Source organism: Octopus bimaculoides, chromosome 12 (assembly GCF_046866305.1).
Source record: "Octopus bimaculoides isolate indiv1 chromosome 12, ASM4686630v1, whole genome shotgun sequence".
NCBI classification, from domain to species: Eukaryota; Metazoa; Mollusca; class Cephalopoda; order Octopoda; family Octopodidae; genus Octopus; species Octopus bimaculoides.
The window spans coordinates 27,919,948-27,938,845 of NC_142939.1; the positions used below are offsets into that span (position 1 = coordinate 27,919,948).

The window sequence follows — 18,898 nt, forward strand, 5'->3', positions numbered from 1 at the left end:
GACTGAATTTAGGTCCTGCTGTAAGCTTGTGACATCATCTCGGTTTTTTATTACCTGTGATAATTTTGTATCATTGGCATAGCTAGTGACAGTAGCTGTCTGAGTGACCATGAGCATGCCTAAGAGAGCTATTATAAACAGTACTGGCCCCAGAAGAGTTTCCTGGGGGACACTAGTTAGGATTTGAGTTTCCTTAGGAAGGGCACCATTGGCTGCAACTACCTGACTTCTGTGTTTAAGTAAGTCATGTAGCCACTCACCCAGTTTACCAGCAATGCCAAGGTCTCACAGCTTATTACATATCATGCCATGATCTACCTTATCAAATGCCTTTGCGAAGTCAAGGTATATCATGCTGACATCTGAATGGTCAAGTAGCTGTTTCAAAACCCAGTATGTATACCTGTATGTATGTATATATGTAGACACACACATATATATACACACATACATATGTGTGTGTGTATGTATGTATATATACATATGTGTGTGTGTGTGTATATGTATATATATATATATATATATACACACAGATATACACTCATATATAGATATGTACATACATACATATGCGTGTGTGTGTGTGTGTGTGCATGAGTTATATGCCATCGTCAGTAATATAATGTTTGACGATATAAAAAATGTACCCGCTATTTTATTTATTTTTAGTGTACAGATCTTTAAAATTTTTTCTCGCCGTATGTTTCCAATTTTTTTGCACTGAAGTAAATTTGCATGTTTCGTTTTTGGATTTGGTTTGCAAGATTTTTTATGTGATTTCGTGTGTTGAAGCATATTCTGTTGTGTCTGGGGAGAGTCATTTTCTTATTGAAAATTTTAGGAAAATAAAAAGAAAAATAAGTGGAAATTTTACCGGTGAGTGTGTTAAATTTTAAGGCACAATAAGAAAATGACTCTCCCCAGACACAACAGAATAAATTTGCATGCTAATAACAAAAATTGAGCTTTTTTATTATTTATTTCTGGAGAAAATAAATGTAATTTTCGTCATCAACATACAAAACTACATCAATGTGGAAAATTTGAAAAAAAATTCTGATGGTAGGAAGAAATTTAAAAAGATTCCATTCCTTTTATGTTTGATTATGATAATCAACACTTCTCACTTGCAGCGGTTTCTCAGCTGAGTTCAGTTCGGTTATTTTGATCATTAAATTACAGTAAATTACGATATATAATAAAGAATAAAACAATAGTGGGGATTCGTGACGAAAGCGAAAGTTGACAGCCGTGTGACAAGAACGCTCTGATGGTTCTTACAGCTGAAGCTACAAAACAACAGCTAAGAAAAATAGGTTTAAAAATCTGGTTTACAAAGAAATGATTTACACAAGACAGGAGTAGCAATCTACGAAAGAAAGAAATGACTGCAGATGTGAGAAGAGATAACACCAATAAAATGAAGCACATTGATTTAAGAAAATTATTTCGTCGGTGACATATTCAAGGGACACCGGTTGATCACGGAAGCAAAACAGAATGATCAAAGTGGAGTCCAGATTAAACGAGAAAAGACCGTACGTAGATCAATAAATAATTTCATTCAATTCATTTAATATATATTTCGTTTATTTCTTTTCTAATGCAATTTTTGAAAAATAACAATATAACTAGTTCTTAGATTTCGTTTCAGAAATAAGAAAACATGTATAGCTTCATGACGAGAGTAATTGTATATATAACTGTTTGCTCCAACCACATATAGTAAATAAAGACAATCGTTGTCTAAGCAATAACTTAATTGACAAATATATTAAACCCTTACCAGCACTTGTCTTAAGAATCATACAATTACTAACAAACATGTCTGAAGCCTAAAAGAGAAAGCCTTCTATTAGAGGCCTGCGAGACTATGTCGCATAGAACCGAAGCAAACTATAATATATGTAACTCCTACTATATGTGTTGAGTGCCCTTTTGTTTCGTTTGTCCCTCATTCGTATATATATATATATATATATATATATATATATATATATATATATATATATATATAATACAGAGCGAAAGCGCTAAGCAGTGATGTGTATGAATACAAACTTGTTGCCAGTTCAAATATGCTTGACGCATATTCGAGCTATCCTTCGATATAACTCGCAGCTGAGCTGCGCACACACGCCTTCGCGTCAAAACGAAAGATTGCCCATATTCGAACCCGCTGTCAACAGCGAGAAATTTTCTCCATGACGAAATACAGTGAATGGCTTTCTTGCGGGTTCGAATATTCCTCGAGCATATTTGAAGACATCACAAAAACTGTTACTCAGTTTGACGTTCCCATCCGTCGGTCAGTTTTGGTTTCTCAACTCAAACTCTCAGACGAGCAGGAACGTGAAACTCTGAATAACAGTTTTTGTGATGTCTTTGCAGCTTTATTAACGAAGCATTTTACTCTACCTCCTGTATTTGAATGCTATTTTTTCCGCCTTGTTTCACATTTATGTACTTACTCTGGTATATATGGTAATCCTTCAGTGTGTATATAACTTTATAAATACGAGGGTAGAAATTATTAAATTTATACCAGTGGTTAGCATGCGTGTATATTTCATACACTAGATGTGAAGTAAGTGCTGTAGGCACTTTGTTTCATTCTTAGGCAGGATATATATCATGTTACTGAACAATATATAGCTGCAATAGACAACCATCCTATTGTAGATTTTCCTCTCAACTATTTATTGCTACAGAAACACAACTTAAACATTGATTTTGTATACCCACTATCTTCATGAAATGATTGATATTTTCTAAACTAAATTAGAAGGTAAATAAAAGCTACCATATTTACTTAAGTCACACTCCTAATTTAGTGTTAAATCTTGTTACAAAATTTTTTTACTTCCTAATTTTAGTTTTGCCTCATATATAAGCCTCACCCCAGTTTTCAGTTGAAATCAAGTATAAAGACTTGTGACTTATACATAAGTATTATGTATTATGATATTGTTTTAGCAGATATAAATATAACTATAAATATATATAGTTTTGTAGTTATGAATGTGCAAATGGTCCTTAAAGGTAGAAAAAAATATGTTAGTGCTTCTAATGTGAAATGTGCAACAGAACTGAATATTTTCCAGATTATTTCTAAAATGTCTATTTTGTTATTTCCTTTTAAGGATGATGAATTGTTGATATAATGAAGAGATTGTCCCTGGCTTTCAGTATTGGAGGTGTGGCACTTGCAGTATTCTGGCGCCATGGTTTGTTTAGCTATATCTCCTTCACATTGCTCTATGCATCGGTCTGCCTTCTTGGTGTGTCGGTCGGAGTGCGATGGTTCATTGACAGAAGCCCATTTTACCGTACAGCATTACCTCCTCAGACTTCAAGTTTCCTAGGGCTTCTGGTTCAGAAAGTCAAGGTAAGCATTCTTTTTTTTAAAAAAAACACATTTCGCTTTTACAACTAATGAAGAATGAAACATCATCATCATCATCATTCAGTGCTTGCTTTCTATTCTGACATGAATTAGATGATTCGATTGAAACTGGTAACCTGGAGAGCTGTACCAGGTTCCAGTCTGATCTGGCAATGTTTCTACAGCTGAATACCCTTCCTAATGCCAACCACTCCAAGAGTGTAGTAGGTGCTTTTACGTGTCACCAGCATTGGCCATGACTACGATTTCACTTGGCATGGTGAGTCTTCTCAAGCACAGCAAATCACCAGAGATCTTGGTCACTTGTCATCATCTCCGTGAGGCCTAACATTCAAAGATCACGCTTCACCACCTTGTCTCGTGTCTTTCTGGTTCCCTCCATAGTTAGATATCGGCACCTCTTTACGCAACTATCCTCTCCCATATTCATCACATGACCATACCAGCACAGTCTTCTCTCTTGCACATCAGTCACATCTGATGCCTCTTATACTCAATTTTTCTCTCAAGATGTTTACACTTTGTTGTACATGCACACTGACAGTGCAAATCCAGCAAAGCATACTAACTTTATTTCTTTCAAGCTGTCGCATGTCCTTGGCAGTCACTGCTGTATAGCATGGCAACCATTGTCAAAAGTTGAAATTAAGTATTTTTTAGTCTTAGGTCAGCCCTGAATGAGCAGATGTACAATAAAAAGTGTTTCAGCTATGACCATCCCATCTTTACTTCTAGTAGAGAGTCTTGGGAAGTTAAATGTACCCATGAAACGTTATGTGAAGTAATTGCTAAAAGTTTGGGTTTTTTTTTCTCTTTTCCTTTCTTTACTCTCTTTTGTTATCTCTTTCATTTGCAGAAAAAGAAAATGGCTCTTCTCTCAAAACAGAGGAAAGTGGTGACATCACAGAACTTGGATTTGGCTATTCTTGAAGTAATCGACCTGTCAATTAGAGATTTTGTCATGACATGGTATAAACCTATTGGTAAAGATGATGAGTCAGTAGCACAGTTAATCAAGTGAGTAGCAATTTATTATTATTATTATTATTATTATCATTATTATTATTATTATTATTATTATTATTATTATAATATTATTATTATTCATATACACTCAACAGATTAGACTGTTGGAAAAGAAAAGAATCCTAACATCGGGCTACAACAAGTAGCCTTGGATGCCAAGAATCCTCCTATTGGGTTACAGCAAGTGACCTTAGATGCCAAGAACCCTCCTAAGTATTCTAGCTGTCCCTAATAATACTGTTTTCTGCAGTTGTACTAAACTGGGTTTTATGCCTATTTCCTCTATCCATCTGTTCAGAGCTTTAGGGATTGTTCCCAATGCACCTGTAACTACTGGGGTACATTTTACATACACTTTCCATAGTCTCTGTAATTCAATAACTAGGTCCTGGTACTTTGCTATTTTTCTTTACCTCTCATATTAATATTTTCATCATTTGGGACTGTAAAGTCAATTATCTGGCACTTTCTATTCTCTTTATCTAGTACTACTAAATCAGGCCTTCTAGCTTCTATTACTCTGTCAGTTTGAATGTCAAAGTCCCACAACATCTTCTATTTCTTACTTTCTAGTACTTTACTTGGTTCCAAATCCTAGCTTTCTACATAGCTACTAGTGGATTGCTCTTCTTAGATTGTCAGATTGTCATGTCTTTTCATGTATTCTTTTTGTGCCAGCATGCTACATTCACTTACTATATGAGCAATGCTTTCCTCTTTTGATTTGCATAATCTACATTGGGAATCTACTTGGTTTTTGTCTAGCTTGGCTGTTATCCAATGCTTGATCTTGTGCAGCTACTAACAAACTTTGTCTCTCCCTTCAGTTTTCCTTTCTGCAGCCATAACCATGTCTCACTACTAGTATTTGCTGAAACTATCTACCATGCAATGCCTTCTCCTGCCAGTCAGATAATTTCTAGTCTTTTTTCTGGTTTTTAATTTCGTTTGGGTTTTTGGTTTCCCTATGTCTTACTGTGACTCTAGCAGCTTTTAATAAACTTTCTTCACTACTACCTACATAGGAGTCTATATCTACTCTAACAAACTCCACGCAGTCTTCTACTGATATTAACCCTCTTCCACCTTCCTTTCTAGGTAGGTATAATCTTGCTACTCCTGCCCTTGGGTGTCTTTATTTTAATGGCCTACCAATGTGTACAGTGAGTTTCTCTTCTCTAAGTGTTAGGAAGACACTCAGCAAGAAATGGAAACAGAATTCAAAGAAGATGATAATGATAATAATAATAATAATAATAATAATAATAACTCGAATGTGGAATCTAAAAACAGAAACAATTCCTATCATAGTAGGTGCCTTAGGTATAATAAAAAAATATTCAGACAAATACATAACAAAAACACCAGGACTTACAAATATATATGACATACAGAAAATTGCACTACTGGGCACTGCACACATCCTACGCAAAACACTTTCAATACAGTAAACATAAGAGCATCACAGCAAACCACAGCACATACCCAAGGCACACAGAGCTGCGCTCGGTAGTGAAGTGAAAGCACGTTATAAAAATAAAACTACTGAACAATAATAATAATTTTAAAAAACCATCGCATGTACTCTATAGGTTGGATACCTGACAGAACACAACTTGCATTACTCACACAATACACAATACAAACACTAATACAACAAAAGACTACAACCAAATCCCAAAGGAAAACAAACTGATGCAATACAACGCCTGAAAGAGTTTGTATTTCCCAACAACAAAAAAGAACACACAATGCTGCATACATCCCAGCAACATGGAGGTGTAGCTGGTGATGCAGTAGAAATCTGCCTGAAACTATCAAATGCTGAGTAATAATAATAATAATGAATGTTTCTTTTTCCTTACTCACAGATCTGACATTTGGATTGTAATAGAGAAACTGTCTGTTCGTTTGTCAAAAGTTGACATGGTGAAGTTTATGACACAGGACCTCATTAATGCATTACACAATCACTTTAAAGAGATACGGTTATCATCTAAAACGTAAGTAATTTTTCTTGCATATTTTTTTTATTTGTTTCTTTGACCAATTCAGTTTTGGTCTCTTTCAATCCCACAAATATCATAAAAGAGACACAGTAAGCCATATCATCATCATCATCATCATCATCGTTTAATGTCCGCTTTCCATGCTAGCATGGGTTGGACGATTTGACTGAGGACTGGTGAAATCGGATGGCAACACCAGGCTCAAATCTGATTTGGCAGAGTTTCTACAGCTGGATGCCCTTCCTAACGCCAACCACTCAGAGAGTGTAGTGGGTGCTTTTACGTGTCACCCGCACGAAGGCCAGTCAGGCGGTACTGGCAACGGCCACGCTCAAAATGGTGTATTTTATGTGCCACCCGCACGAGAGCCAGTCCAGGGGCACTGGTAACGATCTCGCTCGAAAATCCTACGAAGGCCAGTCAATTCTTTTCCTCACCCATGCTCTACAGGCTCTGACCCACAAAATGAATTGGTGAGTGGGCAGAATCGTTAGCACACCGGGAAATATGCTTAGCAGCATTTCATCCGTCATTACGTTCTGCGTTCAATTTCTGCTGAGGTCAACTTTGCCTTTTGTCCTTTTGGGATCGGTTGAGCACCGAGGTCGATATAATCAATACCCCTTCTCTGAAATTGTTGGCCTTGTTCCAAAATTTGAAATCAATATTGATAATAATAGATTACATTGTAAGATTTGTATACTCCAGTGAATCCATATTCCTTTTAAAAGTAACTGATCATCAGAAAAGTGACAAGATCTGTAACTTTCTTTTTTCTTCTTCTGTTGCTCCTGTTAGGTCAAAAGAATCAGCCAATCACAAATACACAATTTATCCCTGGTTGGAGAATGAAGAAAAGGAGAAAGAATTCCTTAGATTTCTAACCAACTCTATAATGTTTGTACTTCTACCTACAAACTATGCTCATTGTGATATTGTTCGACATTTACTGAGGGAGATTTTCACTGTATCTGGTAAGCTTCCTGTTGTTTTCAGCATTTTTCCGAAGTTTTTATTTTTAATTAATGCACTCTTCAATACCTGGGATCAGGTTGACAACTTGTTATATGGTCACTCGACTGGCTAGAAATAGCAGTCAAATTTCCTTCAAATGACATAGTTTGATCTTAAAAGGAATGACACATTGGATAATATAGCCATATTACTACACTGTAATTGAAAGTATGATGAGATTGTTATGGTTGAAACTCCTTTGATCAAAGATCTTCTCAATCAGCACAAGCCCTTCATAAAATTTAATCTAACCCTGCATCTATCACAGGAGGCACAAGCAAGCACTTTCCCACATATAAACACACAGCAAAGCTTCCACCTAAATACATTGACAAGGCTATGGTTTGCCCAAAGCTATAGTAGAAGACACTTTGCCAAGGTGCTGCGCAGTGGGACTGAACCCAAAACCACATGGTTGCAAAGAGCTTCTTAACCACGCAACCATGCTTGTATTTAGTGCTGGGTTTAATGAGGTGTAGATCCTTCCCATTAAAAAAAATATTGGTTGTATGTGATTTGGCTGCTATTTTTAGTGAGCCAGTGACCACAAAGAGGCTCTCATTGGCTGCTAGAGAGACACATACAGTACTTCCACTAAAAGCAGAATAGTTTTCAGTTGGATGAAATTCTTAGAGGAAAAATCACGAGAAAAATGTCTGTGAGAGTTAAAGTATATCTGTTACAGATGATGATGATGATGATGGTGATGGTGTGGTGATATCACATAACAGCACCAAGGGAGCTTCTAAGCAATTGCCTGTCCTGCTAGAAATAGTATCCAAAGCTCCCTCATTTGCCATGTTAACATGAGTTGGATGGGTCATCACGGTCTCAATCACTTATCCAGAGTCACTGCTCCCTTTGACAGGTTTGAGGATCATGTTTTGCTTGTATGTTCTATTTTAGCATGGTTTCCATGACTGGATGCCTGTCCTAATACCAACCACTTTATAGTGGTCACATTTTACTATGGCACCAGAACTGGAGAGGTTGTCATATCGTCAGTAAAACTGAAAAGTGCTCTCTATCCTAAATGAAAAAGGTTTACATTGAAAAAGATAGGATAGGCATGGCTGGAATACCTTTGATCATTAGTCTGCTTGATCAGAGCTAAACAACAAAATGACAAGAATATGAAATATTTGTATTGGGTGGGAGTGGAACACTGCTGATATTTTTATAGCAATTTTCTTTATTCTTCGTCAGCCCTAATTGAACAGACCTGTGGTCGAATATCTTCAACCCATGACCATCAAGTCATACTTTTTAAAAGACATAGTGTAGATATTTACTTAAGCCTTATGCTCCCTAACCCTGTCAAATTACTCTGTCAAATTTAATAATTTTTAATTCACATAGTTTAGAATTTATCGTGCTGTATCTTGTATCTTTGAGATTTAAATGCGATGATTGTATATTTTTAGAAAGACATTGTAGGGTTGGTACATAAGGCCAGATTTTTACAGCTTGAAGATAAAACAGGTAAAATATTTGGGCTAGATATGGTTGGTTTAAATGCTAAAGGGTTAAGGAACATAAGCCATTGACAACTTTTTTTCCATTGTTCTTGACTCTGGATTGTCTTTCCCTGAGGGGAGGCTGGCCTATTCCAGTTCTTGTTTGTTTTGAATTTTCATTGATACTTCTGTAACCTTGCTTTTTCAAAGTTAAGATATTGGCCCTACCCAAACCAATTTTTATTTTTAGGAAGCGGTGGTCCATATTAGTCTGGTCTCTCTTTGACCTGTCAAGCATAGGAGGCCCTATCAGGTGCTGGCACTCTGCTGGCTTAGCTCTCAGGGCCACCACACTGCAACAAGGACTAGAACTTGTGGCAGATATACATTATATGGCATATATATATATATATATATATATATATATATATATATATATATATATATATATATATGCTCCATTCCCATTTTAAGACTTTAAGATCTAATTTGTGAGAGATTTCGCTGCTATTTCTTGCAGATTGAATGACTATATAGACACTGTTTCTTTGATTTCTTTCACATATTAATATTACAAGAAGCCACTGCTTAGATTTAAAAATGAACAAAATAATTTACTGATGAACTTTTTTCTATTTCATTCCAGTTTAGAAAAATAAATGTTTTAATTAATTTTCTTTCTATCATATTTAATCATCTGACTTTGTATCTATTGAGGAGTGGAAGTAGACATTAGGGGATTTTGTTGTTCTTTTTGTCAGGATTTAAAAGCATTTTGGATGCAAATTTCTTTTTAATAAGCAGCTTATCTACGCCATAACTGTGTCTTTGTATATATGTTTATGTGTGAGGTAGGGATAGTTGGACTTATTCAGATAACAATCTAAAGTATTTTATTTTATTTTTGGAGTCTGTTTAATGAAGGATGTTGTCATCATCGTGGCGGTGGCTGCTGCTATTGTTGTTGTTGTTGTTGCATAAATTTATTTTTACTGCCTCATCTTCTAGTTCTGAAGCCTGCCATTGATCTGTTATGTGATCCGGAATTTATCAATGAACAACTGCGCTCCTATTTAAGTTACCGCGCCAAATTGTCAGAAGACACCAGGAAAACCTATTCTTACGCTGCCACATATGAAGATTTTGTCAAAATGATTCAAAACTGTGAAGACATTGAATGCCTCAAACAACTTCGGTAAGAAAAACAATTAGTTTTTCTCTTGTTTTCTCATCCACCTGTGTTTTTTTTATTCTTTTTCTGTTGTGCGTTTAATAGAGATGCTTGCTCTTGATTGCTCAGCATATATATATGTCAGTAGCTCTACAAGGGAGGTATAATTAATGACTGTATGCAATAACCTTCTTCAGGGCAACAAAATATTTCAACTCTAACCTATTGTTGAGCCTGTACATTGCTCAAATTCAACACTTCTTCGAGTACTGCTGACATATCTGGACTGTGATTGAGGTATGACAACTTCTTTATACAATTACAGTCACTACATATTTGGTGTTGGCAGATTGCAGGACTGAATTAAAATCTGACTTTGTTAAAAAAAAGAAAAACAACAAAGTTTGTTATGCAGATCTGTAATAGAGATATTTCAGTTGGCAATGCCAACCAAAACAATATGTTTTTGTAGAGCTGCAAGAACAGAAATAAATATTCCAAACTCTATATTATAGCCTATATATTATTCTGAATGGTGGGTTCTACATTCACAGACAGCCTTGAATACATTCATAAAATAGGCCATCTGGTTGGTAAAGACTCACTCACCAATTTACTGGTTTAGAGACATGTTTTTCTTCTTGCTTCCTTTTTTTATTACTGCTGCAATGACCTCTAAAACTGTCTGTGTATCACATTCACACAACTCAATCCTGTACATCTGTACCTCTTTCTCTCATTATTACTACTGTGTCCCTCTTCGTTGATCGTACTATAAACACTTTTCTCTACTGTCCCTTCCCAGAGCTACAATCCTCTAGAATTGTCTTCCTGTCCACATTTTCCCTGCTCAAACTGAACAGTAGCTGCATTGATCTCATCAATCTGGGAATGCCTGCTAATGTCATGAGTTCTGTTCTTCTTTAGCCTTTGTAAAAGAACACATAAGATATTCCATTAAAGATGATTATCATAATCATCACCATTATCAAAGTATTAACTTCAGTGTATTTTTTTATTTGTTAGCATAAAGTCAGACAGTTACATAGAATAGTAGGTTGCATAGGCTGGTAGCCAAATACCTCATCTACTGTACCACTTTATTTCTACAAAGACTTACATGAGATAAACAAAATATATAATACTGATTTATTGATTTTGTAGATATAATATCATAAGTGAAATTCTGCAAGCTACAACTATTAACAACTGGAAGAAGTCACAAGGTATCAGCACAGGTAAATACCTTATTTACTTTTTTTTTCCATCTTTTTAAACTCTGTTGGGGATCACAATCGACTGAGTTGATAGAATAGTTGCAGTACTTACTAGTTGAGAGATTATAGGTTCAAATTTCATCTCTGTTAAGGCAGCGAGCTGGCAGAAACGTTAGCATGTCGGGTGAAATGCTTAGCGGTATTTCATGTATTTTTACATTCTGAGTTCAAATTCCACCGAGGTTGACTTTGCCTTTCATCCTTTCGGGATTGATAAATTAAGTACCAGTTGTGTACTGGGGTCGGTCTAATCAACTGGCCCCTTCCCCCAAAATTTTGGGCCTTATGCCTAGAGTAGAAAAGAAATTTCATCTCTGTTACTATGCAATGAAAACGGCTCTGTTCATCTAGATATAAATGCTTGCTATTGGAGATCACTGAACTATTTTGGTACCAGGACACTTTGCAGGATTATGGGTTACCATTGGTTGGATTTCATATCCAACCAATGACTCTACTCAGAAACTAGTATGTGTCCTGTTACTTGCATGATTTGGGAGCAACAGGTCAGATTGTTTGGCCATGTTGCTCAATTTTCCAAGCTCGACCCTGCTTCCCATGTTCTCTTCACTGAAGATCTGGCTGGATTAATGGCTCATGTTGATCAACCTCATGCCACATGGTCACAGCAAATAAGGAGGTGTATTGTGGAGACGAGGACTGATTGAGACTCTGCTTGATGGGCCACCCAGGTGGACCTGGAAATATACCAATTAAAGGTGAATACAGCAACGCACTACAATAGTGCATGGTAAGTCTGGTTTGTTTCTTTCAGTGATGTTAGTGAATAAATGATTTGTTACTTCAACATCAGATATAAATTTATTGAGAAGAGTCTTCAATCAATTTAACTGATTTTCCTGTAGACAACTGGTGCTTATTTTTTTATTGTTAGAAGGTGGAAACTTACTCTAGCAGGATTTGAACTCAATATAGTTAGGTGACTTAAAAGTCACATAGGCTCTTACCTTCTAAAGAAGATGTACTCCTATGCAAAGTTTCAGCTACCTAGGTACAAAAATGAAGCCTATAATTTAGAACATCCATACAAACAATCATTTTTTATATTTTAAGTAGTTGGCGTTAGGAAGGGCATCCAGCTGTAGAAACTCTGCCAAATCAGATTGGAGCCTGGTGTAGCCATCTGGTTCACCAGTCCTCAGTCAAATCGTCCAACCCATGCTAGCATGGAAAGCAGATGTTAAACGATGACGATGATGATGATGATGATGAAGTTAATTTTTAATCATATTTATGTCTTAAGTTAATTTTTAATCTTGAAACTGGGGCTTCACATGCACTGTTAAGTGTTTCAACTTTTGACACATCAATAATTAACATGTTGAACTTGTTCACGATCATTAAATATTTGAAAAGAGATATAATCTGATTGGCTGTGAAGAGTCTCCTTTGGGAAGTAATGTGTAATTTGGTTGGTTATAATTAGTATTGTTTGGAAAGGACAGTAAGGTATTAAATATTGAGTGCTACATGCATGCATGCACATGTGTCTTGTGTGTGTGTGTGTGAGAAAAAGTGGGAAAGAAAAAGAGCCAGAGAGATTGAAAACCAGAAATGTATTTTTAAGCAAAAATTAATCTCTAGAATTAAAATATTATCTGAATATATATTCACAATAACTTCTGGAGATAAGACATTCACAAGATTCTTGAAACTCTAGAAAATTAATCTTGGCACCGATGACACAGTAAAACTTGGACAAGTAGACTCGTTATATTTATTTTTGTTTTTTCCTTTTCTTCAGCTAAAGCTCATGTACCAAAGAGTATGGCAAAAGGAGATCTTTTGAAAGCCAGGAACTTGAAGATATACATCAACCAAGTAAGGAATTTGACTTAGCACTTTGATCATGGCAGAATCAGTAGAGTGTTGGACAAAATACTTTGGCGGAATATTTGGTTATGTCCCTTTACTTTTTGGGTTCAAACCCTACATAGGTCAACTTGGCATTATTTTATATCCATCTTTCAATGCTAGCATGGGTTGGACTGGTCTCATGACATTTCCTCACCTACAGTTGGCCTTCTCCATCTCCTATACACAGCAACAAAGAAAAACCAGCCAACTATGTTGCCATCATCATCATTGTAGCGTTCACTTTTCCATGCAAGTGTGGGTCCGATAGACTTTATTCAGGTGGATTTTCTATGGTCAGATGCCCTCCTTGTCACAAACCTTCACCTGTTTCCAAGCGAGGTAATATATTCCCATGGCTAGACATGGTTTTGCAGAATATTGGAAATGAATAACACTGCTTGTATGACTATCTCATTATGTCAAGACAAGATGACACAAACATACACACACTCACACACGTACATACGTATATATGGGTAATATTTAGCCCCGCTTAAAAGTGGATGTTGCGTTAGAACACAAAATACTGCAGTAGCTACTGTGGGGGAGCCTTTCATTGTTAGCCTTTGGTGCATATAAGCACTCTTGTTTACATCACCAGTGGGAGACAAACCTCTGTAATTGTCACTGCCAGTGTGCAGAGATTTGTCTCTCACTAATGATATAAAAAGATTGCTTGTATGCACCAAAAGCCAATATGAGTGGTTCTCTCATGATAGCCACTGCAGTATTTTGTGTTCTAACACAACATCAACTTTTAAGTGGGATAAATATTACCCTTTGGTATTAATATTGCTTGTGTCACTAATAATTATACATACATATTTATATATTTATCATCATCATCATCGTCATTTAACGTCCACTTTCCATGCTGGCATGGGTTGGATGGTTTGACTGACGACTGGAAAGCCAGAAGGCTGTACCAGGCTCCAATCTGATCTGGCAAAGTTTCTACAGCTGGATGCCCTTCCTAATGCCAACCACTCTGAGAGTATAGTGGGTGCTTTTTACTTGCAACCGATGCGAGGGTCAGTCTGACAGTACTGGCAACCATGCTTGAATGATGCTTTTTACGTGCCACTGGCATGGAAGCCAGTTAGGTGGCACTGGCAACAACCACACTTGAATGGTACTTTTTATGTGCCACCAGCACAGGAGCCAGTCGGGCAGCACTGGCAGCGACCATGCTCGAATGGTGCTTTTTACGTGCCACCAGCACTAATATCAACCACACTTGAATAGTGCTTTTTGCATGCCACCAGCATGAGTGCCAGTCAGGTGATATATATACACTCACATTTTCCATGTTAACATGAGTCAGACGGTTTGGTAGGAGCTGGCAATCCAGAGAGCTTCACCAGACTTCAGTTGTCTGTTTTGGCTGAATGCCCTTCCAAATACCAACAACTTTACAGAGTGTACTGGGTGCTTTTTACATGGCACCAGCACCAGTATTTTATATGTGGAACCAGCATGGGTGCTTTATACATGGCACCAGCACAGATGTTTTATATGTGTGTGTGTGTATTGGAAAATTAAGATAAACACAAGTATGTGTAGCAGTATTGTGTCTGTCTTTACGCTCTGAGTTCAAATTCTGCTGAGGTCAACTTTGCCTTTCATCCTTTCAGGATTGATAAATTAAGTACCAGTTGCGTACTGTGTTGATCTAATCGACTAGCCTCCTCCCCAAAAATTTCGGGCCTTATGCCTAGTATAGAAAAAGATATATATACACACACACACACACAAACACACACACAGTTTCCATCTACTAAATACACTCCCAAAGCATTTATCAACCTGGGGTTCTAGTAGAAGACACTTGCTCCAGGTTCCATGCAGTGAGACTGAACTGAAACCATGTGGTTGGGATGCAAACTTTGTATCCAAACAACCACGTCTATGCCTGTGTGTTGTTATTTTTGACATGGATTTTATGGCTAAATGCCCTTCCTCTCATCAGCTGTTTTACAATGTAAATTGGGTATGTTTTTATCTTTGCACTGGTAGAGGATGGTTGTTTACAATGGTAGTGAAGATACCCTTTTTATTCTATATCTGGAGTTACCACCTTCTTCAACAGGTTGCCTTAAAAATTATAAGCACACACTAAAAACATTTTAGTTATATATCTCCTATTATTCTTTTCAGTTAACTGTTGCTAAAACGACTTGTGAGAAAAGGATTCATGCAATTGGTGGCCCTGACTATAAATGCTATGGTGAAGGAAGTGTCAGTGAAGAATTAACTCTTCCTGGTCGGAAAGTAAGTCTTGTAATGGTTCACATCATCATCATCATTATTTAATGTTCATTTTCCGTGTTAACATGAGTCAGACAGTTTGATAGGAGCTGGCAATCCAGAGAGCTGCACCAGGCACCAATTGTCTGTTTTGGCTGAATGTCCTTCCAAATGCCAACAACTTTACAGAGTGTAATGGGTGCTTTTTACATGGCACCAGCACCAGTGTTTTATACATGGCACCAGCACAGATATTTTGTGTGTGTGTGTGTGTGTGTGTTGGAAAATTAAGATAAGCACAAGTATAAATTAATAATATGAATAAAATAATAATAATAATAATAATAACAACAACATCGAAAAATACCTTAAGAATGAGAACCCAGGTTCAAATTTTCTCCAAGACACCTGATAAAGGCTGGAGGGTGTATCAGCCGAAACGTTGTGTTAACAACAAACAAGATGCGGACAAATATCTGTCAAATGTAAATAATGTAAATTAATAGTTTCTACATAAGGTTCACCATTGCAGTGGATGTTCCAAATGCATTTGGATGCCTGACTACAATGGGTCACCAGGGAAACACTTTATTGCATTCTCTTACAGAGATCTAATATCTGAAGTCCATAACTAGTAACACTACTAAGTGTTCCACTATGATGGAAGCTGACTGGATGAAGATAATCTACATGGAGCTCTAACTCATATAGTAATAGTTGTACATGTAACTGTACACACGAGATTTATAGATTGGATGTTAAGGAACCCAGAAAAGTGTTACTAATGAGAAATGTTTATCCATTCTTTTTGTCTGTTCCTTCCTTACTACAGATTTTTTCAGTGAAAACCGTGATGGACACACCAGAACTAAGACTTTTCTTTCTGAAGTTTCTTCGTCGAAACAATACCCATGCACTTCTAGAGTAAGTATCAATCATTTTAACTGTCTATTAAAAAAATATATTATTGCATCCACTTCACAGGTATAAACTGCTGGGAGAAGAGAAGCAACTAATAGAGTGCTTATTGTTGTCTCTAATGTTTAAAGATATTCATTTGCTTTTATGTCTGTTTTCCCTTGCTAGCATGGGTTAAATGGATATGATTTTAAGGCATTGTTTTACTACTGGATGCCCTTTCTGTCACTAATCCTTAGCTGTTTTTCAAGTAAGGGATGTTTTATTATACACTTTGAAGGTGCAAATAAGCGGATGATTTTTTTGGATAGGAAAAATGACAAAAATGTCACTGCTTGTAGCTCAGCAAGTGTGTACACACACTCACATACATACATATGCATAAAAGAAATAAGTACAAAGAAAAGGGGACCCTGATTCCATCAAAAAATTATTCTTGTTTGATATTAGTGTAAGTGTAGGTAAGGAATTCTGTAAGGTGTACCCAGTGTAAACTTTGGATATAGATGAAATGAGACCACAAGTAGGTTAACAGAGAAGATATACTTCATATATTATCCAATGTTCAGATGGTTCTCTAGAAGTAGTTGATAGTTTCTGTTACTTGGGAGGCCTAATTAGTTGTGGAGGCATGTGTTCTGAGAATATAGTAATCAGAATAAGAACTGGTTAGGGGGAAGTTCAAGGAGCTGTTAACTCTGCCAGTAACAAAGGGCTTCTCTCTCGGAGTAAAGAATAGATTGTATGATGCTTGTGTGCAGAATGCACTGCTGCATGGTAGAAGGACATGGTCCTTAAACACAGAGGATCTGTGAAAGGTAGAAAGAAATGAAGAGAGCATGCTCCACTAGTAGTTGTTTAATGTTGGTGTGTGAGAATGACAAAGTACAAATGAACCGAGAGACAAACTAAACATAAGGAGAACCAGACGTAAGAGAGGAGGTTGTGTTTGTATGGGCATGTGAGATGTCTGGAGATGGAGGACTGCTGTATAAAAATATGGTGTGTGTTCAAAGTAAATGGAATCTGTGGAAGAGAAAGACTGAAGAAGACATGCAGCAAAATGGTGAAGACAGATCTGAAGCTGTTACACCTTATTAAGGAGATGACAAAGGACCAGGTTTACTGGTGCTACACTGTGTTGGAGAAGGCTGCCTTCCCTCAACCTACTTTCCCACTCAGGCATAGCAAAATAGCCATTAAAATTACATTACATAGGCTTGAGTGTGTGGTCAAGACATTTGCTTCCCAAGCACATGGTTTTGTGTTCAGTCCCACTGTGCTGTTTGTGTGAGCGTGTGCATGTTTGTGTCTCCTTATCTTGACATTGTATGATAGTTATAAATGAATGTCTGTCATACAAATACAATGTCATTCACTTCCTGTATTCTGCAAGAACATGTCCAGCCATGGGAAAATATTACTTTGCATGGAAACAAATGAAGGTCAGTGGCAGGAAGGACATCCAGCCATAGAAAATATGCCTCAATAAACTGCATCCAACTCCTGCTAGCTTGGAAAAGTGGATTTTAAAATGATGATGCTGATGTTGTGTCTGCATTTTTCTTACTCTAACCCACAAAATAATATTGTATTAATATGCAATATTGTTTTAATTTTGTAGGTTTTGGAATGATGTTGAAGAGTTAAAGCAAATTGCCAAGGTAGGTAGAAATAATATTATGGTCAAATGTCATGCAATTTTATAAAGTATTGTTTAAAAAAATTCAGTTTGCTTTGTGGTTGAGTGCCAGATTATAGGATACTTCTCATATGGTTCTTGTTGCTCTGGAAAATTTATAGGAATGAGATTTGTGTGTGTACATGCATGTACATGTATGTGCATGTGTGTGTGGTTAATATATCAAGTTTAAGGTGACAGACTGATAGAATTATTAGAGTAGTGATTAGAATTTGTTATATTTGTTCCAGCCTTCTGTATTCTGAGTTCATGTCTTACCATGGTCAGCTTTGCTTTTCAGCTTTTTGAGATTGACAAAATAAAGTTACCATTACAGATACCAAAATTAAGTTGCATTCACCTCTACCCCCATCTCTAACTGTCTTTTACTCTCATTTCACATCCATCCAGCCATCCTCGATTCTCTATCCCTATTCTCTCTCTATCCACCTTCTTACACCTTGAAGGTATGTTGTAACACCTCATCACCACCATCCTGTCTCCCTTTCTAGCTGGGGTAGCCATGTATCTCCTCTACAGCAAGACACCTGTTCTTGTCCCTCTGTCATGCTTTAGCCTTTCAACCCCTGGCACAAATCCACCTCCCTCAACACTATATCTTTACTCACTCGAGGGCTCTCATCTTGTGAGTTACATGCAGTGGCGTACCTAGTAAAAGTGCCGCACGGAGCAGATGTTCATTTGGCCGCCCCTTAAAAGTTCTAATAACACTTCAAAACGCCAAAAACGGAATAATACAGGTATATATGTATGCAAAATAAGAAGACAAACTGTAGCAGCCATTTATTTCCCT

The 18,898-nt window shown here is 36.8% G+C and overlaps 1 protein-coding gene across 1 annotated transcript in view; it reads left to right on the forward strand.

The window, feature by feature from the left end:
• The first annotated feature begins 1,125 nt into the window (after window positions 1-1,125).
• The window catches only part of LOC106871910 (sorting nexin-25), a 41,950-nt gene continuing 24,177 nt past the window's right edge, over window positions 1,126-18,898 (forward strand). Inside the window, exons 1-11 of the mRNA XM_014918667.3 lie at window positions 1,126-1,538; window positions 3,144-3,388; window positions 4,263-4,423; window positions 6,304-6,435; window positions 7,240-7,415; window positions 9,921-10,107; window positions 11,248-11,321; window positions 13,126-13,202; window positions 15,396-15,509; window positions 16,318-16,409; window positions 18,028-18,067. Coding sequence (XP_014774153.1) covers window positions 3,164-3,388; window positions 4,263-4,423; window positions 6,304-6,435; window positions 7,240-7,415; window positions 9,921-10,107; window positions 11,248-11,321; window positions 13,126-13,202; window positions 15,396-15,509; window positions 16,318-16,409; window positions 18,028-18,067 — 1,278 coding nt within the window. The 5' untranslated portion in view covers window positions 1,126-1,538; window positions 3,144-3,163. The remainder of the gene's footprint in view (window positions 1,539-3,143; window positions 3,389-4,262; window positions 4,424-6,303; window positions 6,436-7,239; window positions 7,416-9,920; window positions 10,108-11,247; window positions 11,322-13,125; window positions 13,203-15,395; window positions 15,510-16,317; window positions 16,410-18,027; window positions 18,068-18,898) is intronic.